Source organism: Sprattus sprattus (genome assembly GCF_963457725.1).
Source record: "Sprattus sprattus genome assembly, chromosome: 2".
NCBI lineage: Eukaryota > Metazoa > Chordata > Actinopteri > Clupeiformes > Clupeidae > Sprattus > Sprattus sprattus.
The window spans coordinates 30593916-30615257 of NC_137921.1; the positions used below are offsets into that span (position 1 = coordinate 30593916).

The following is a 21342-nucleotide window of genomic DNA, read 5'->3' on the forward strand; positions in this document are numbered from 1 at the left end:
TCCCAGGGCCATTCAGCTATTAAACTCCACACGGAAGGGGAGGGGGCGATGGACTACATCAAGTCTACCTCAGTCTGCCCCATCATCCACCCCATCGTATTATACTAACCCACTGTCCACCCCTTTACCCTTTACTGGCTATACTAGCCCCTTGCACAGATATTCTATTACTATACTCTTAATCTTCTTGCACTTTCCAAACACGCACAAGAACATTATCTATTTGCACTATCCACACAAGCAGCACAAGAACACTTTCCTCCTGGGCATCTTAACTGTCACTCACAATCATGAAAATTGCACCATAGGGTCAGACCCATTGTTGTATCCATTACCAAACTCACTCCTTTTGAACTCCCTATGTGTATTTGATTTGTGTATGTGTGTCTGTGAGTTGTGTAAATTGTTTAAGCCACTGGATGTCCTAAAATTTCCCTCGGGATAAAGTATCCATCTATCTATCTATCTAAGTAACCTTTCAGGATGTTCTACAATCCCTGTTTTTTTATATAACTGAATGGTAAATCTCCCTATATATATTTATAGAGGTTTTATTTTAAATGTTTCCCCTCTCCCTGTCTAACAGAGCTGCCCAGTTCCTCAGGAAGATGTCTGAGCCTTCATCCATCCAAGAGTCGCAGAACCTCTCCATGTTCCTGGCCAATCACAACAAGATTACCCAGGTGTGCCCGTAACCATGACACAACACAACACGGCAGCACAAAACTTCATCAATTCTGATTGAACTCAAAGAGCTAATACAAAGAAAGACCTTCAGCAAAGTCAAAGTCTTTAGCAGGGAACAAAGAGACCGCTCTGTAAAGAAAGCAAATGTGTCCTTGCAAAACAAACCCCCCCACTATCTTCTCTTTCTCTCACTCACTCTCTCTCTCTCAGCCAAACTGCACTTCTATCAGTTAAACTCCAATTCTTCATCACCTCTCTAGACCAGAAGGCACTTCTGAGAATCTGACGGGCTGTGATATTTTGTAAAATTTCAGCAGCTTTAAATAGTTGTTCCAAGGTCACATTTATTTGTTTGAATTCTGCACATGTTTAGATTCAATAATATGCAAGTAGTTTGCATTTCTTATTTGTATTTTTCTCTAAAATCCCTATCATACTATAAAAAGTAGTTTTGTGCTGGAATATGTGCAAAACACGTAATGAACCGCAGTGACAAACTGTTTTGGCCACTTGATGTAATTCTCTAAGGTCTTGGGTATGCTATAAGCATAAAAGCTCTTAATCACTCCATTCATATGAAGAAATAAGTGGCCATTTGTTTACAGTGGACTTTCTCCTGCATGCTCTATCTCGTCCCTTAAAGCCACAGGTAATGACAAGGCCTTCAGCATAATGAAAGGGTGGGCAATGGCTCTTTTACTGGTGCTGCGACTGAGAGATGTACATCTCACTAACCCCTAACTACTTTTCAAACAGTCATTTTATAAGTCGAAGGACAACCATAGATGGCTGTGATCACGTTTATGTGATGATGTGGTGCAAAGATTGTTTTCAAGACTCCAGGCAAAACTGATCTAATTTTTCTTGACTTCGGTGACGAAGCCACGGACCACACCTTCAGGTATTTCTCCCCCTGTCCAGATTGATGATGCTAACTCCTTTATTTTGGGTCCCAGTCTCTGCTGCAGCAGCTGGAGGTCATTAACGGCTACGAGGAGCTCCTGGCCGACATCGTCAACTTGTGCGCGGACTACTACGAGAACAAGATGTACCTGACTCCCAGCGAGAAGCACATGCTGCTGAAGGTAAGCACTCTCATTTCAGAGCAGCGCCTACCTCTCCCTTGCTCTGTCTGTCTCTGTCTGTCTGTCTGTCTGTCTGTCTGTCTGTCTGTCTGCCCATCTGTCTGTCTGCCTCCCCCACTTTAGTCCAGGTGAGTAACAGTTGGGCGTAAGGGCGGTTCAGGCAGTAGTTGAATCTAGCACGGATCCGTTTTGGTCTCAGCTGGCATCACTGAAAGGAGGTCATGTTTTTTAAGTGATTACGCCAGGTGGTGGGAAATGTTTTTATTACGTTGTCTGGAGTAAAGTAAGGAGGCCCAGCCTGTTCTATGATGCATAAGTGAGTAAGAATCCTTGAAAATGCCACAATCTGCCCTCTGTGACTCTTATCTAGGTAATGGGCTTTGGCTTGTATCTGATGGACGGGAACAACAGCAACATCTACAAGCTGGATGCCAAGAAGAGAATCAACCTCACCAAGATTGACAAGTTTTTCAAGGTTTGTAGTGTGTGTGTGTGTGTGTGTGTGTGTGTGTGTGAGTGAGAGTGTGTGTCAGGCGTGAACAGTGTTGCTGCACAGCGTAAAAGTATGTTATTTTTAAATGCTCCTCTTGCACTTGCTCCTCTTGCACTGGCTCTCTGTGGATGAATCATTATTGAAAACATCTATAACATAATGGGCACACACACACACACACACATACACATACACACACAGCGGTACCATATGTTCTTCGATCTATTTTATTTTAACCTCTTTTAAATATGCTTACAGCAACTGCAAGTGGTGCCGCTGTTTGGAGACATGCAGATTGAGCTGTCCAGGTACATCAAGACCAGTGCGCACTTCGAGGAGAACAAGTCCAGGTGGGTTCTAAAAGATAGCAAGTACTTACAGATACATGGAACTATGATAATGTAACGGCTCTGGTCCTGGCACCGTTGACATGAATCTATCAGCGTCTCGATCCGTGCTTGAGATGTGCGTTTCATACAGGCAGTATTCATGCTCTAACCTGTTAACGTGGGTGCTGACATGAGAATCATCAGGTAACGCAGCCGTCACAAACACGCACCGCAGGCAGTGTGAAACCGGGCTAAGACTAACAGGCAGCTGAGGTGGCAGACAGCCCCTTGGGATAAGGGATAACAGCGGACGAGGTGCCTCGGTATACGAACATATTGGACAAGGCAGAGGCAAAGAACTCCACGACTTGAAGCAGCGTTGAGTTTCTTACGCCAAGTCCAATATTTTCCTCGAAGGCTGTTATCCCACTGATACCCTGATCGCTTCACCAACCCGTTTAGTTTATAGTACTACTTTATTTAGTCATGGACAAGGATAACGTTAGCTAGTTTGCGTGGTTATAATTGATTCCGTTGTTGCCATCCCCAAATCCTTTAGCTTGCTAGCTGTTTCTAATTCTATGCTTGTTAGCTTGCCAGTTTACAAGTTTTCCACTTGGCAAAATTAGAAAAAATATGTTTATTTTCAATAGCAGTTGTTCAGTCACCATTATCAAGTATGGTGTTAAAGTTACCATTCAATGTCTCCAGGGCATTGACATAGAACAGTGAACAAACATCTTTATGTGATCTACATAGCAGTCCAGTTATACAGAAATATATCCTGGAATAATATCCAGCCAATCAGAAAAGTGTATTTCTTCTCACGGGGGTATAAACTCACATCACCATACAGAGCGCATCTGACTGTTGGCAGGCTCTGGCCCGCACTCGAGCGAGCTAAATCGGCTCCACCGTCAGTGACTCTATGGGCAGGGTATGGTGAGAATGATCTCGTTCTCACTCTCTGTCCTTCTTATACAGGTCATCAACACTTACTCATGTCTGTCTGCCTCCGTGGACCTCTTCATGAATTTTTCATTTCATTTCTCTTTTTGTAATGTGTTTTTTTCTCCTTCTGTGTTTTCTATTTCTTTTCTCCTTCAGGTGGTCGTGCACGTCCGTGGGCAGCAGCCCCCAGTACAATATCTGTGAGCAGATGATTCAGATCCGAGAGGATCACATGCGCTTTATTTCTGAGCTGGCCTGCTACAGCAACAGCGAGGTACACACACACAACACACAACACACGCACACACACAGATGGTGTAGATTCACCTTTGAGCTGGCCTGCTGGAGTAACGGTGCACATACACACACACACACACTAACTTGATATCTCACACACATGCACACAATACACAAAACCACCGGTAAATTAATTCCTTTATTTGCCTCTACATTGTCTAGATGTTAATTTTGTGCACTGATGTGCATTTAATGTGTCGTGATGGCTGACATTCAGGGAGACTTATGCCGTATTATAAACGTTGAGAGGAAGAATCAGCCTGTTCATCTTGCTCATATGGCTTGTTAAAGAGACAAAGTCTAACATCCAATCAGTGGTAGCCATGATATCACTCATAAACATATGCCACACTGGCACCAAGTGTTGTCCCTCCTGAGCCACAGATTCTATTGTGTGTTTGTCTCGCTCCATTAACGGTTACAAAGCCCAATACCCCAATTAGTTTTAATGAGAGTGCCATAGATACGCTGAACGGTGAGCCGGGCACAATGCCTGGTGTTGTTGGCGGTGTTAATGAGTGTGGCACAGCGGTGATGGCTTTGCCCTCCACCAACCCCCCAACTGTTGCCTCTCTTCCTGACCTTCACAGACTGGCCTCGATGGCGCTCATTAAGACTGGATTAATGCATCAAATATTAATGGACGTCAGGGAATTCAACTGACTGCCCTGTATTTTCATTAATGCATTTCTTTGTTCTGAGATCATATCAGAAGTGTAGTCATTCAACCCAGTGACTGGTCGCCTCAGGCAGACTTGAATGGGAGTCATCAGAGAGGTGTTTCAGACTCAGTGTGAGCTGGTAGGGAGGTAGTGTGAGTTCAGGCTCACACAGAAATGCCACCCACGTACACTAGGAGAACTCAGATCCTGAGGTCATTCTCACTCGCTGGAACTGGGCTCATATTCCAACTATTCAATAGTCCCGGAACATAGAACGGGTCCAGATCACCCTCAAATTTGTTTGCAAATTTTGGTTCTTGTTTGTGTCCTGTTTGGGTTTTAAGAACTTTTTTAGTTGAGATAAACAATCAGATCTCCATCCAGATTTAGGGACTTTATAGCTTCCCACACTTCTGTGGAGTTCATTGTGCATAGCTCTCATGCAGAGATTTGTGGGAAAATAAATCTAAATCTAATAAACCTAAAAATAAATTAACCTATTAAACCCTTTTTTATTTGAATAGCAGTCAAGTCAATTTGGCCAGAGTGAACTGTTTGCACAACGCTGATTCCTCGTTTGATTATGCACACATTCACCTATTACCCTACCACTCAATTTGGATTTGTATTAATCGCTGCTTTTTGGATGGTGCAGATATCAGCCCCTGGGCCTTCATTTATCAAAAAACTCAATCATTCCTTGCGTTGCCCTGCAAGGTTGACAGGCATAAGCCTTTCAGCCTGATGTGGCAGTGATCCATGCTAGGCTTGTGTCGTTCAGTGGAGATGTCATGGTATGCTCTCTCTTCTCTCTGATCTGATGTAATCTATTCTCCTCTCTGTTTCTCTCTCACCCCTACCTGTCCTTCTTTCTCCTACCATCCCTCTCTCTCTCTCTCTCTCTCTCTCTCTCTCCATGCCTCTTTCCCTCTCCCTCAATCGCCTCTCTCTCACTCACTCACTCTCTCTCTCTTCCGCCCTCTCTCTGTTGCACAGGTGGTGACCGGCTCTGGTCGCCAGGAGGCCACGAAGACGGACAGTGAGTACAGGAAGCTGTTTGACCTGGCCCTGCAGGGCCTGCAGCTGCTGTCTCAGTGGAGCGCCCACGTCATGGAGGTGGTAAGTTCTCCCGTAGCCCCTCACACACAGCCAGGCGTCCTCGACCGCGCCCTGCACTCACCCCACTCCTGTGTCTGGGACAAGGCTTCTCTGAGTGTCTGTGTTTTTTTAGTTCTTTTTAAAGTATGAACTGGAAAAACATTTCTATGAAAAACATGAACAAAGTCAGCAGCTTTTTAGTCACCATTATTTAGGATGGTTGTTAGAGTTACCATTCAATATTGATATAGAACAATGAACAAACATCTTTGTCTGAGTGTTCCAAACTCCGTTTACTGCTCCCTCAAGGACATATAGATCATCAATCTTCTTTGGAACATAACAATACCATTTAGACGCTATGCCACTCTGAATCACAGTGTTGGACTGTTGGTCACTGAATATGACAAATGGCAGCCATTTATCAGAATCTCTTGTCATTCGTTTTAAAAGAAAATAGAACCATGTGGGAAATGTGCACGGAAATAATATTGATTTGGTGTCAGTTCACTTCTGTAATAGCAGGTTTGAATAGTTTGAAATGCCAGTATAATTAGTTGAAATAAGAAGAAAACATTGCTTTTATCATTAGACAAGAGAGACATTTTGTGTTGGCTTTGCATACAAATATAATGTCATTATTAACAAGCAGGGCCTCCAGGGCTGACTGTATAGTTATTATTCTTGCAATATTAACAATTAAGGTTTCCATTGACTTGTTGAATTTGATTGTCTGAAACATTGCTGCAGGAAATTCACTTGGAAATGAATTTATTAGTTCTATATATTTTTTAAAACTGATCTCTTCCGTAGTACTCCTGGAAACTTGTGCATCCCACGGATAAATACTCCAACAAAGAATGCCCTGACAACGCTGAAGAGTATGAAAGAGCCACAAGATACAACTACACCCAAGAGGAGAAGTTTGCTCTGGTGGAGGTCAGTTCTGCTTTTCAATCACTGCCCTTTTTACCATCTACACTTTAAAGATGACTGTAAGCCGATGATAGTGGCCAATGTCAGAATGTTCCTATACCCTCCGGTGATGCATGTTCTGTAGTGAAAGAATGAGTTTTTCTCTAACATGCCATTTGACTAGAGGGGGTTGTAGCTCACACTGGTCATTCTTGTGGGCACTGGTATCTTATACTAACTTCTGGTTAGTACTACTAGTAGGGACTCCAGGGACTGGTAACTTACTTGTCAGAGCCTCCGATACCTTCCACTGACTACTGGTTAGTACCACTTGGGGGCGCTCCAGAGACTGTTCAGTGGTCACTGACCAGTCAGTGCTTTCATTGGTGCTTTTACTTGGTCCCATACCCCACATTTTCTAAAGTGACAATGTGTTCTTTCACATTTACATAAAGTCATTTAGCAGATGTACAAAGGAGAGAACGATCAAGCTACGAGCTATAGAGACCTAGTGTAACAATAAATAAATACTACTTTACATAAGAAATTAAAAAGAATGCAGGAATGTAACTACTGTATGTGCGAGTTAAGTTCTAGTTAGAGGAGATAGCATCAGAGGAAGGATAAAGAGAGGTACAGGAAATAAGAGGAAGGGAGAGGAAGTGCAAGTTAGGAAAGGAGGTGCTCTCTGAAGAGTTGGGACTCCAAGAGCTTCTTAAAGGTAGAGAGGGACGCCCCTGCTTATGACTAATCGTTTTTCACCAGATGAAGCTGTCGAACTTTGATTTCACTGCTCCTCCTGTTCGCCCTCTGAGGGAGACATACCAGAAATACCAGAAATACCAGAATTAGATTGATAGAATAGATACCAGAATTTCCCCACGGGATTAATAAAGTATTTATCTATATCTATCTATCTAAACATAAGGCTCATTTGAACACAGCTGTCAAAACTTTGGGCGCTTCGCACATTCTGCTTGGACCCCGACACTTCCAGCTATATATTTTCCTGCATTCACCTATTTTATATTTTGAAACTCTGGTAGTCCTTGGTTATAGTCTACTGTGTACGCTACAGTGACAATCTGTCATGTCTGAGCCGTGTCCTTACATCACAGTCCAACAACAGACAGGATCTGATGATGGGCACACAGGACTGGTTCACTTTCTGAAATGAAGTAGGGTCAATATTTAGTTTATTCCCTATTTAGACAGTGCAGAGTGTAAAGTGTTTGCGCCTTAAAATATATGTTGTATGTATGAAAATGTTTCAATGGATCAACTAAGTTGTATGTATGAAAAGAGCCAGTGCCCCCATATCTGGTTTGAGGAGGTCCTCCTTTAGAAATTATCACTATGGTCAGTACGACCATCAACTTATGACTTAAGTCAGTGACCACATACTAACCAGATATTGACTTGTGCTCAGTGCAAGGTGTCAGAGGCACTACCCATACATAACCATTCCCTGGAGCTCCCTCGTATCAGTGTGTATATATCAATTAAGAGTCTGAAGTTTGTCTGATTTTCTACAGCGGCGTGACCATAGATATCTATAATAAAGGCTAGATATCCTGCCTGTGTTTCTGGCCGACGGAGTCGAATGTCCGCACATTTCGGCCATTTTGACGACAGTATAGATCACTCCCCCTTAACATTGTGTTGGTAGTGGTACTTTTTAAATAACCAGAACTTGCTCAATTTTCAACCGATTTTCAAACGGGTTGGTTTGTTATAAACGTAAGATATTTCTTTTGGCACTACATACTTATGAAGAATTATAAACATGGGTTTTCATATGAAAATAACATTGACAGGTCTCTGACAGGTCTCGTTTCAAAGGAGTGTTCAATAGAGCAGGTTGCACAAAATGCTGGCATCTTCATTGGCAATAAATTCAGCAATTTCCTCTTGAAATCATAATGTAAGATGTTTAACAAACCAACCCGATTGGAAATCATGTGCAACTTCAGTTTATGTGCAACTTAAGTTATATTGAAAAGAAAGAACAATTACTCGCCAATTGATGTAAAATCACTGATACACAATAGCCGTGATACACAATTAAGCTGCACATTTCAACATGTTCAAGCATCCAGAATTATTACCAAGGTAATGACGATTATAAATCAAGTCATTTGTAAATCCGTCAAAATTTCCGCGAGATAAGAGTGTAAACGATTGTGAAGATCACTGACGTTACCGAACGTACCACTGATCCCTACCGGAAGCATACTGTCCTCAAAATGGCCTCCTGTGCGGACATTCAAGAGTCCGCCATAATCCATCTAGCCTTTATCTAAGATATCTATGGGCGTGACTAACAAAAATTGACCGTAAGTAAACATCCCCTAGGGCTCCCCCTGGTGGTACCAGCTTGTGATTTAATTAATGATGTTGATTGTTTTATGCCACCAGATTGACAACTGCTTCTGCATTTGACTCTGTTTCATGATAGGGGTGTTTTTTTATTTTCTCCTTTGCTCTGTTGACCTTGTCAAGGCTTAGATATATTGTGTGGTGTAGTTGTGAGGAGAGAAGCTGATGCTAGGTGTTTTGGACAGTTGGTTCATGACTCATGGTGTTGGTGTTGGTTAGGGCCGTTGAGTGCTCTTCTGAAGCTGGCTGTTAGATCCTGTGTGCTGTGTGCAGGCGATAGCCCACATCAAGGGTTAGGTTTATTCTATAGTGTTGTGAGTAGATGAGCTGCTGCTTGGGTGTATTGGCTATGGAGTTTCTCCTCTCAGCTTTTGTAAGGGCAAATGTTACACCCAGGACGCTGCGCTCATCTAGTGAGCGTCGTCTGGCATAAAAGCAGTATTTATTGTTACACCAGGTTTTATTGCTCTTAGCTTTACTGTTCTCTCCCTTGTACGTCACTTTGGACAAAAGCGTCTGCTAAATGACTAAATGTAAATGTCTCTCAGCTCTGATCTTAGGTTTTGTTCCTGTGTGCTGTGTGACTATGGAGTTTCTTCTCTCAGCTCTGATCTTGTGTTCGGTGCTGTGTGCTGTGTGACTGTGGAGTTTCTCCTCTCAGCTCTGATCTTGTGTTTGTTCCTGTGTGCTGTGTGACTATGGAGTTTCTCCTCTCAGCTCTGATCTTGTGTTCTGTCCTGTGTGCTGTGTGCAGGTGATGGCCATGATCAAGGGCCTGCAGGTGCTGATGGGACGCATGGAGAGCGTGTTCAACCACGCCATCCGCCACACCATCTACTCCGCCCTGCAGGACTTCGCCCAGGTCACCCTGCGTGAGCCGCTGCGCCAGGCCATCAAGAAGAAGAAGAATGTCGTCCAGAGGTATGGCACACCAAACAAATCTTCTTCTTTTGCCTAGGAGGAAATACCTTCCTTGATCTCTGTACCTCAGCTTGGTACAGCCCCTTTGTTTATGTACTGTGGTTGTCTTCCTTTTCTTGATCTTTTATTTATGTATCTATTATTTATCAATTGTTTTGCTCTGATCTGTGTGCGTCTGCCAGCTGTGTAGCCTGTGTATTTAGACATCTGTGTATGTCTGCCAGTTGTGTAGCCTGTGTATTGAGACATCTGTGTGTGTGTGTGTGTGTGTGTGTGTCAGTTGTGTAGCCTGTGCATTTAGACATATGTGTGTGTGTCAGCTGTGTAGCCTGTGTATTTAGACATCCATGTGTGTGTCTGACAGCTGTGTAGCCTATGTATTTAGATGACCATGTGTGTGTCAGCGTCCGTGAGATGGGCTTTGTGTAGCGTGACAGCTGAATGTTAAAAGCAGTGGGAACGACAGTTCCTTAGTGAGATGCTCTTTAGAAACTAATGGCTGTCAAACCATCTTTAAATAATCATATACAAGTACAGGTCAAAGGCAGGTCGTTCTCTGCCTGTAACCTTTGAGAAGGGTGTTTCAGGCCTGACAGATGCTAGAAGTGAGTCAGGTTATCAAAGACATCCACGGGGGGTGAGGGCAATCATTCAGAGGCTGTGTTTTTAATGGATGCTTTTCTTCAGGTTTAACTGTCACTGGGAGTGAGGTTACCACAGACATCCATGAAGTAGAGAGGAGTCTGTGCCTGTCACTCAGATTTACAGCCGCGGAAAAAATTAAGAGACCACTTCAAAATGATCAGTTTCTCTGGTTTTACTATTTATTGGTATGTGTTAAAGTAAAATGTACATTTTTGTTTTATTCTATAACCTACTGGCAACATTCCTACCAAATTTCAAATAAAAATATTGTCATTTAGATCATTTATTTGCAGAAAAATGACAATTGGTCAAAATAGCAAAAAAGATGCAGTGTCTTCAGATCTCGAATAATGCAAAGAAAACAAGCGCATATTCATTTTTAAACTACACAATACTAATGCTTTAACTTAGGAAGAGTTCAGAAATCAATATTTGGTGGAATAACCTTGATTTAAAATCACAACTTTCATGTGTCTTGGCATGCTCTCCACCAGTCTTTCACATTGCCGTTGGGTGACTTTATGCTACTCCTGGCGCAAGAATTCAAGCAGCTCGGCTTCTTTTCATGGCTTGTGACCATCCATCTTCCTCTTGATCACATTTCAGAGGTTTTTAATGGGATTCAGGTCTCGAAATTGGGCTGGCCATGACAGGGCCCTGATCTGGTGATACTCCATCCACACCTTTACTGGCCTGGCTGTGTGGCATGGAGCATTGCCCTGCTGGAAAAAACACTTCTCAGAGTTGGGGAACATTGTCAGAGCAAAAGGAAGCAAGTTTTTCTTCCGGGACAACGTTGTACTTTGCCTGGCTGAGGTTTGTAAAAGACCATAAGGATTGAACCAAAGCGGACTGGAGGGTCTCCTAGTTCGTCTTCTCTGATGAGTCCAATTTCACAGTAGGTGCAAGACTCTGTGGCTTGTAGGCCTCTCCAGGTCTCCGTCTAACCATCAGACGACCATGTGTTGGGCAAAGCTGAAAATTGGACTCATCAGAGAAGACGAACTAGGAGACCCTCCAGTCCACTTTGGTTCAATCCTTATGGTCTTTTACAAACCTCAGCCAGGCAAAGTATAACGTTGTCCCGGAAGAAAAACTTGCTTCCTTTTGCTCTGACAATGTTCCCCAACTCTGAGAAGTGTTTTTTCCAGCAGGGCAATGCTCCATGCCACACAGCCAGGCCAGTAAAGGTGTGGATGGAGTATCACCAGATCAGGGCCCTGTCATGGCCAGCCCAATTTCGAGACCTGAATCCCATTAAAAACCTCTGAAATGTGATCAAGAGGAAGATGGATGGTCACAAGCCATGAAAAGAAGCCGAGCTGCTTGAATTCTTGCGCCAGGAGTAGCATAAAGTCACCCAACGGCAATGTGAAAGACTGGTGGAGAGCATGCCAAGACACATGAAAGTTGTGATTTTAAATCAAGGTTATTCCACCAAATATTGATTTCTGAACTCTTCCTAAGTTAAAGCATTAGTATTGTGTAGTTTAAAAATGAATACGAGCTTGTTTTCTTTGCATTATTCGAGATCTGAAGACACTGCATCTTTTTTTGCTATTTTGACCAATTGTCATTTTTCTGCAAATAAATGATCTAAATGACAATATTTTTATTTGAAATTTGGTAGGAATGTTGCCAGTAGGTTATAGAATAAAACAAAAATGTAAATTTTATTTTAACACATACCAATAAATAGTAAAACCAGAGAAACTGATAATTTTGAAGTGGTCTCTTAATTTTTTCCGCGGCTGTATGTTGTTTTTTTTCAAAGGAGAAATTAGTTTTACTCTTTAGCTTTCAAATGCAGCTTAGAAATCGGCAAAGCAGTTTACCGTAGTTACAAGAGAGCAGTGGGAGGATGTGTGTGTGTGTTTTTTTCCCCTTATTTTTTTCTAAAAAAACAGGTGTGTTTTTCTTCTCCAATCCTCCAGTGTTCTTCAGGCCATCCGTAAGACTATCTGTGACTGGGAGACTATCCGCGAGCCCCACAATGACCCAGCTCTCCGCGGGGAGAAGGACCCCAAGGGGGGCTTCGACATCAAGGTTCCCCGCCGTGCCGTTGGGCCCTCCAGCACCCAGGTACCAGGATAGCCTGTTCCTCCCAGTCCTCATCTCAAACCTCGTATCTGCTTACAATCCCTGCCTTCCTTAGACGGTTCACTTGGGCATCAAGTCTCTTTTCTCTCTCTAACGAACCCCCCCCCTCCCCCCAAATTACTGAATTACTTATTATGGATGCAGTTGGGTTGATTTATTTACTTATTTATTCTAGTTGATTTAGGCTGATCATTTTATTTTGCATTCTGCATTTTTAGACTTTAGAGAGCATTTCTTTGCACTGAGCCAGGTTGTTTGAACATTTTTTTCATATGAAATGTGACGCATGTTGTCTTACGCAGATGACAAACTGGTAGGTAGGATGTTCACCTCAAAGAAAAAGTGCACAAGGATTTGATCTGTGCGTTCTATATGGGAGCCACTGATGATGTGCTGTTTTTATATCACTAGCGGAACCATGGCCGAGCACCACGGCTGTCAAAAAACAAATACTAATTATTCTGGAGTAAGAAGTGTTAGATAGTATAATCACTTTGAAAGATGTGTTCAACAAACATCCTAACCACAGTTTCTGTGCATTAAGAAAGCGAAGGCTGCTGGCTTTAGCTCACTATCGACTGGCGCAGTTCCCCTGTGATAATACGGCATTCATCGCCCATCTGTCTTCAAACCACATGCGCATACATCAATGCATATCTACGGACAAGAATATGCTCTGATTCAACATTGTTTATTTTGTTGTCATCTTGTCGCTAGCATCTGTGCTTCTTCCTTTTATAATCATATTCACAAGAGCTTCTGATGTGGATTGTAATTGTGTGTACAATAATTTCAAGAACAATTAAAAGTTATTTGCAGGAGGTGGGAAGGAGGGTAGAGTCCTTGTTTTTCATACTGCCAGGAACAGGTTACACGTCTGAAAGCCTTCCTATCATAGCTGAGAAATTGGACGCTATCTTTTTTTTTTAAGATTTATTTTTGGGCTTTTTATGCCTTTATTTGGATAGGACAGTTGAAGATATGACAGGAATCGAGGTGGAGAAGAGGTGGGGAGAGGATTGGGAAATTACATCAGGCCAGACTTTAACCTGTGTCCCCTCGGGCAATGTAGCCCGTAAGTGGGGGGCTTTATCGGCTTTTTACCGTGCCCCCCATTGGACGCTGTCTTTACAAACACACTACAGTGCCACTTTAAAGTATGTGAACCCCTTGACCACTTAGGAGTTTTCTGTTGTTTTACCATGATTTTTCATTTTTTTCATCACCAATTTTCCATAGAAGGAATGTCAGGTTTATGTTTATCATTTGCATGTACTTTTTTTAGAGGGAATTGTTTGAGTAGCCAAAAGACTACATGAAACATGGAATTAGTCCATTTCAAAAGTAAGTGAACCCCCAGCTGAATTGGTAAAGTCAAGCAGGTAACAGATTCAGTGAAACTTATTTGGGTGCTTAATTAGTCAATTAAGCAAACCGATCATCTGAGACATCCTTAGGGAAAGGTTTGGGCAAGACAGATTAAAAGAGGGAGGAAACCAACCAAACTACTGTAGTGCCAAGGTGTACCCACACAGATCAACAGTGCCGAAAGGAAACGAGATATCCGAGAACATCAGGAAGAAGGTTCTGACAGCCCATCAGTCTTGGGAAAGCTATAAGACCATCTCCAAAAGATTCCAGCTCCATCCATCCATCCAAGACAAATCATTTAGAAATGGAGGGCATTCAACATGACCGCATCTCTGCCTAGAAGTGGACGCCCATCAAGACCATCACCAAGAAGCACCAGAAGAAGAATAATTCAGGTAAAAGTCAACCCACACATCACCTCTAAAGAGTTTCAGACCTCTATGGCAGCATCTGGGGTAAATGTACATGGGTCTACAATCAGACGAAAATTGAATATACATGACATTCATGATCGGGTTGCTAGAAGGAAGCCTCTGCTCTCAAGAAAGAACAAAACTGCCCGTTTCAACTTTGCCCGAGAGCACTTGGATAAACCAAAGGCCTTCTGGAAGTCCCTTCTTTAAACAGATGAGTCCGAGATAGAATTATTTTGTCACGATCAAAACCAACAATTTTCGTCTGATTGTAGACCCATGTACATTTACCCCAGATGCTGCCAGAGAGGTCCGAAACTCTTTAGAGGTGATGTGTGGGTTGACTTTTACCTGATTTATTCTTCTTCTGGTGCTTCTTGGTGATGGTCTTGATGGGCGTCCACTTCTAGGCAGAGATGCGGTCATGTTGAATGCCCTCCATTTCAAAATGATTTGTCTTGGATGGATGGATGGAGCTGGAATCTTTTGGAGATGGTCTTATAGCTTTCCCAAGACTGATGGGCTGTCAGTACCTTCTTCCTGATGTTCTCGGATATCTCGTTTCCTCTCGGCATTGTTGATCTGTGTGGGTACACCTTGGCACTACAGTAGTTTAGTTGGTTTCCTCTCTCTTTTAATCTGTGTTGCCCAAACCTTTCCCTAAGGATGTCTCAGATGATCGGTTTGCTCAATTGACTTATTATTCACCCAAATAAGTTTCACTGAATCTGTTACCTGCTTGACTTTATCAATGCAGCTGGGGGTTCACTTACTTTTGAAATGGACTAATTCCATGTTTCATGTAGTTTTTCAGCTTCTCAAACAATTTCCTCTAAACAAGTACATGCAAATGATAAACATAAACCTGACATTTCATCTATGGAAAATTGGTGATAAAAAAATTAAAAATCATGGTAAAACAACAGAAAACGCTTAAGTGCTCAAGGGGTTCACATACTTTCAAGTAGGGATGCACCGATACCGATACCAGTATCGGGTATCGGGTCGATACTTCGTTAAAATACTCGTACTGGTACTCGTTTTAAATTACCGATACCAAAAACCGATACCCATTGTTGCGTCTTAACGCCTGTGTTTTCTTCTCTACTGTCTATGCCTGCCAGGTGTGAGAGCGGCGAGTTGCATAGAGGCTGAGAGCAGTATTGCAGACAGATAAGTTGAGGTTGAACTTGCAGTTTAAATAAATTCAATAACAGCTTGGATACGATGTGTGGAGGTGGCTTGCGTAAGCTAACGGTTTCGCTAGAGATTTAAAACTTAACACGTACGACCTCCAGTAAAGGTAAGTGCTATCTTCGGTTATTTTATGTTTTGCAGTTAACTTAGAACTGCTGTTACATAGGCAAAGTGTAGGGGCTAGCCTACTGTCTTTAGCGACGCTGCGCCTATAACATATTATTGCCATTTGCTACGGTTGATTGACGGGGACGGGAATGTATTTGTTTTCTCCTCTTTTACCCTGACGCATTTAGGTCTCGAAAGGAGGACATGTGAGTGTAAAAGAGGACGTCTGTCTTGTTTTGTGTTTCAGGAATCTTGTTGAGTTGCTAGTTTATCATAAACACCCGCTAGCAAGTAGCCGCTAGCAAGACATCCCGTTAGCGATGTTAGCAAGGTTGTTTTTACACTCTTGGACATTGATGCTAGTATTACGTTTTTTTTTTCGTTTTTCCGCCTGATGCTAATATTAAGTGCTTTTGCGTTTACTTCTTTGCAATGTTATTGTGATGGCTATGTTGGCTAGGTTGCAAACAACTTCCCTAACACAGTCAAACTTCAGGCAAGTGTCAATTTGGCTGCAAGAACGTAGCCCAGTTCATTGTCAACATTAAACTCTAGTAAGAAATCGCTATACCGTTGTGCTGCCTTAACGGCGATTTGGACACATTTTAACCTGTTACTGCTTTAACGCCCCCTAATGGACCCGGGGGCGGGCCCGTACTGGATAAATCGCCAAAACAAATCCTGAAAATTCTATTTCTGAAAATATGATTCAAACTCCCATTTAATATTTTGTTGTGGTAATCCAACTATGTGTAAACCGATTTTCAGTTGTCTACATGCATCCGTTACAAATAAATACAATTTTAAACACACCATGACACATTCTCATTTTTTACATATGGAGCAGCCTCCTCCCATAACTAAGCCATTTAAATGTGTTTCTGCATTATCCGTACCTTAAATAACGTTATAGAACATTCATTTACCTTCAAAACATCTAAAAAAACAGACTTGAACTGCATGGTTATGTCCATAAAGTTGTTTATTCACTTGCTCACGACATTGAGAAAAAACGTTCACTTTCTTGTATATTTCTGATGACGATCTCCTCGCTCTCTTCCTGACAACACTACACGAAGTTATCACGTGATGTTATACATCGTTACAAAGCTTAAGACCCCCTCTTTCAGAATCTTTGGATTTTATTGGCTGTTAAACACATGTTTGTCATGAGTGACAGGCATTACCACCAATGGCATCAGCTCTCAATCATGAGGCTGCTTAGGCATGTCCTATCATATCACTTTACACTTCTTGTAAGACTTCTCAGTAGTGATTGACACCTGTTTTACCGAATAATAGAGATTCTACCAAAAAAGTAGGTAGGTCATTTGCCCTGATTGCTCAGTTCTGGAGTTTAGATTTTTGAAAGCGTAACTCAAGTGTTCCAGCTGCGCTCTCGGTGCGCAATGGGCCATTTTGTTTACCTACAAATGCGCACAGCAAGTGGTTTGGTCCACACGATCCTGAGGGCTTGTTTGTGCATATTTTTGGCTGCAATTTGTCTCCCTTGTACTCATCCATCATGGCAAGACGAGGATTGCAGATGAGTGAAATATATGGGATGATTTTTGATGAAGACGTCGACGGAAGCCAGTGGACTCAGCATGGACTAGCATGCTAGCATGGACTCAGCATGGACTCAGCATGGACTAGCATGGACTCGGAAGAGTGAATGGAATCGATGCCATCCTCGATGCGTAAGTAATTTAAATCAACTACTTTTTAGTGCATACCAGTAAGCTATGCATATGCCTTATTCTCTTTAGTGCTTTATTTTTTTTTACCATTGTGGGATGTAGTTTGTTAGTAATGGATATTGGTTAGCATGCTGCTGCTGTATTTACGTAGCTGCAATGTAGGTTACAACATACTAACATAGCACAACCTGCTTCTTGCCTCAAATCGCATAGAAATGTTTTATTTACATCTGCTAAATGCATGCTGAATGCATAATGCCTATGTTATTATCACACTTCAACTTGACTATGGTGTTTTTTACATATGTTTACATTTTACATATTTGTGCATTAGCTTAGTAAATAACATGAAGCAACATTCAATTGTAAGGCATGACCCAGTCAAAATATTGATATTGTCCAACGTTTTTATCTTGCAGTGACCCAGCCCCAGCTTCAGTATCACCCTCACCCCCACCACCACCCCTGTCGCCACCACCACCACCACCACCACCACCCCTGTCGCCACCACTACTACCAGCTGCACAGTCTCCAACAGTGACACAATCCAATCTCAAAAGAAATTATAATATTAGTCTAAAATGGAGTTATATATGTCTGTACAACGAAAAAAAACAATGATGTACAATGAGAACATTTTTTATGCATTTGGAGAGCTTGGAGAGGTTTTGGACACTTGGAGACGCCTGAATGCACCATTTAGATATTGCTGTGCAACACCTGGACATTTTTATAGTTCTGCTCCAAACTTTGTACTTTGTTTCTCAGGAACATGGTGAATCAGGAAATATAGGACATGACAGTTTTTTTTTTCCTTGAAACCATCCACACACTGTCAAACATAAAAATGAAAGGCGTTTTTTAAATTTTTTACATTTTGTTCTGTATATGATGCTTTGAAATTGATACTTAATGATGAAAATAAAAGTCAGGAGGTGAATGCATGTCTTGGCCCATTTGTCGTCTTCAATTTAAGATATGAATGATCTTTGTATCTTGTGTACAACTTCAGATATTGAGTGTTATTATGTGTAAGTACAAATCGTTCCAAATTAAGGCGAAATATCCCACTGCAGTAACAGGTTAAGATAAATGATGACAGGAGCAAGTCACAGTGTAAGATCTGCACTGTTACAGTGTCGAGGGGCGGAAAGGAAAGTACTTCGTTTGACACAAGCAATTTGATTATACATCTGAAGACGCACCATAGTGCTAAGCACACAAAGTTCACTCATGCCAGTGGCTTAAGAGACCAAGCAACCAATCTTTACTGACGTCTTTTAAAAGAAAAAAACGCGCACGCACACAGACAGAGAGAGAGAGAGAGAAGGGGAGGAAGAGAGTTGTTGATCCTTTTGTAACTGAACTGTGCTCATGTTCTTATCATCCAGGATAGTTCTGTTCACTTTTTGTTAAGCAGACTGTGTTGTTAACTATGCAGCAAATTAAATTGCCATCTGTCTATATTTTATATCTTTATTTTTGTTTAAACCAGAAAGCTCTGTTTATTTTTGGCTTGGGATAGCCTTCTGTTAATGTTGTACTATAGGCTTGACATAACCTGCAGAGGATAAAATAAAATCTTTCATGGAAACCAAATCTTGGAGGTATCGGTACTCGGTATCGGCAAGTACACAAATAAAAATACTCGTACTCGTATCGGTTTGTAAAAAAGTGGTATCGGTGCATCCCTACTTTCAAGTGGCACTGTATGTGATTAGGGTGAATTTTCACCTAACACTATAGCACAGCAGTTTAAAACCCATTCTATGCCACCCACCTCCATTTGGGGAATGCAATTTCACTTCCATGGTTTCAGTGGCCCCAAGCAATACCAGACATTTGCTTAATACCAGACATCGATCAGAACATCTAGGCTCCATTTGTGCTGGGGAGCACATGCCAAACGTCACCTGTTACTCTGAGGCAGATTTCCCATCATCAGATTTCTCAGAGTTTCCATCATTTATTTAAAAAAAAATATATAAATGTGCTGATAAAAATATATAAATCATCACTGAAAAAACTGTGTTTAAGGGTGTATTCAACTCCATGAATACACTTTCATTCAAAGCAGCCAGTTTCAAGGCAAGGCTGAAATGAGACGGTGAATTGATTCTTCAGTGTGTTCGTGGGAGTGTGTATGTGCGCACACGTGTCATGAGTGTGAGTGAGTGTGTATGTGCGTGTTAGCAAACCACCCCCAGACGCTATCCCTCCTCCGCTAAGCTGTAATCAGACAACACTGCAGGCTAAACAGAGTAAGCCATGGGCTGAAAGATAGCCATCCGATAGCTCTCCCCCCGTGAGGGCCAGATATCTGTGCTTTCCAACTCTGCTGCTTCAATCTATTTCCTCCGCCAGGCACCTGATTGATCGCTTTGTGTACTGCCCTCACCACTGGCCCTAGCCTTGCTTTGCTGGCTCTGAGAGTGTTAAAAAAAAGCCTTCTCAGGGGAGAATCCTCGCCCCTGTAGTCATGATGGTCGTGTTTGATGGAGAGAGAGAGGGGGGGGGGGGGGAGATGTTATGCGAAGAATTAAGTGGGGGCACAGATGACTCATTTTGTTTTTGATATTTATTAATTCCGTTGCTGTGCCTACGTCCGTAATTGGTCACCATAGCAATGTGGGAAATTGTGAATATGGAGTTTATTTCCATACTACTGTCCTTTGCTATGTTTCACCTCCGTCACCATCCATAACGTTGACTGTTTTTCTCTCTCTCTCTCTCTCTCTTTATATCTCTCTCTCTTGCCTCTCTCTCTCTCCTCTGTCACCATCCATAACGTTGACTCTTTCTCTCTCTCTCCTCTCTCTCTCTCCTTCTCTCTCTTTCTCTCCCTCCCTCTCTCACTGTGCCATTCTTGGTCCCCTGCTCCTGTGTGCAGCTGTATATGGTGAGGACCATGCTGGAGTCTCTCATAGCAGAGAAGAGTGGCTTTAAGAAGACCCTGCGCAGCAGCCTGGAGGGTCCCACCATCTTGGACATCGAGAAGATCCACCGCGAGTCCTTCTTCTACACGCACCTCCTCAACTTCAGCGGTGAGCTCCTCACACACACTCTACGCGCACCTCCTCAACTTCAGCGGTGAGCTTCTCACACACACTTTGTGAACAAGCTCTGCAGGATCTGAGGGCCATTGACTGTGTGGTCATTGACCCCCCTTTCCACCACTACTCTAAGCCACCTGAAGGGGAGTACTTACGTTACCAACCCATGAAACTCGGGAGCAACTCAGGAGCTTCTTCTGGTTGTTTGTTTATTCCGTTTCAGTGAAATGACTCAATGTACAACACAGAGGCATTCTATTGCCATAGTTACTGTACCCCACGTGTACCCCATTCATCCTCCTTCAGTGGTGAGATGCATCACTTCCTGTTGTTTTCTGGCTCTCCCATCAGAGACCCTTCAGCAGTGCTGTGACCTGTCCCAGCTGTGGTTCCGAGAGTTCTTCCTGGAGCTTACCATGGGACGGCGCATCCAGTTCCCCATCGAGATGTCCATGCCCTGGATCCTCACCGACCACATTCTGGACACCAAGGAGGCATCCATGATGGAGTGAGTGTCACCAGTCACCGGCTCACTTGTTTCTGTCTTCAGGTCAACACTTGCACAGGGATGCAGAAGTGTGTGTGTGTGTTTGTGTGTGTTCACAATGTGACCGTGACTTTCTCTGCAGGTATGTGCTCTACCCCCTGGACCTTTACAACGACAGTGCACACTACGCCTTGACCAAGTTTAAGAAGCAGTTCCTCTACGACGAGATTGAGGCTGAGGTAAAGCCTGCTCAGTCTACGCACAGCCTTGTACCAGCCTGTACACACACAACACAACAGGCCTCTTGCTCATATAGAGACTATTGAATGAACATAAGCTGTGTCTGTGTTTGCACATGTCAGATACTGAAGAATGAATAGAACATGGGCTCGGTGTTCACAGGGGAACAATGGAGACACACACACACACACACACACACACACACACACAC

General features: G+C 42.6%; 1 protein-coding gene across 1 annotated transcript in view; it reads left to right on the forward strand.

Annotated features, from left to right (window-relative positions):
• Positions 1 to 21342, forward strand: part of cyfip1 (cytoplasmic FMR1 interacting protein 1) — a 70118-nt gene that overhangs the window by 21930 nt on the left and 26846 nt on the right. Inside the window, exons 7-18 of the mRNA XM_080833328.1 lie at positions 587 to 683; positions 1644 to 1772; positions 2143 to 2247; positions 2524 to 2615; positions 3702 to 3819; positions 5501 to 5623; positions 6416 to 6541; positions 9651 to 9817; positions 12397 to 12544; positions 20242 to 20395; positions 20756 to 20912; positions 21034 to 21130. Coding sequence (XP_080689454.1) covers positions 587 to 683; positions 1644 to 1772; positions 2143 to 2247; positions 2524 to 2615; positions 3702 to 3819; positions 5501 to 5623; positions 6416 to 6541; positions 9651 to 9817; positions 12397 to 12544; positions 20242 to 20395; positions 20756 to 20912; positions 21034 to 21130 — 1513 coding nt within the window. The remainder of the gene's footprint in view (positions 1 to 586; positions 684 to 1643; positions 1773 to 2142; positions 2248 to 2523; positions 2616 to 3701; positions 3820 to 5500; positions 5624 to 6415; positions 6542 to 9650; positions 9818 to 12396; positions 12545 to 20241; positions 20396 to 20755; positions 20913 to 21033; positions 21131 to 21342) is intronic.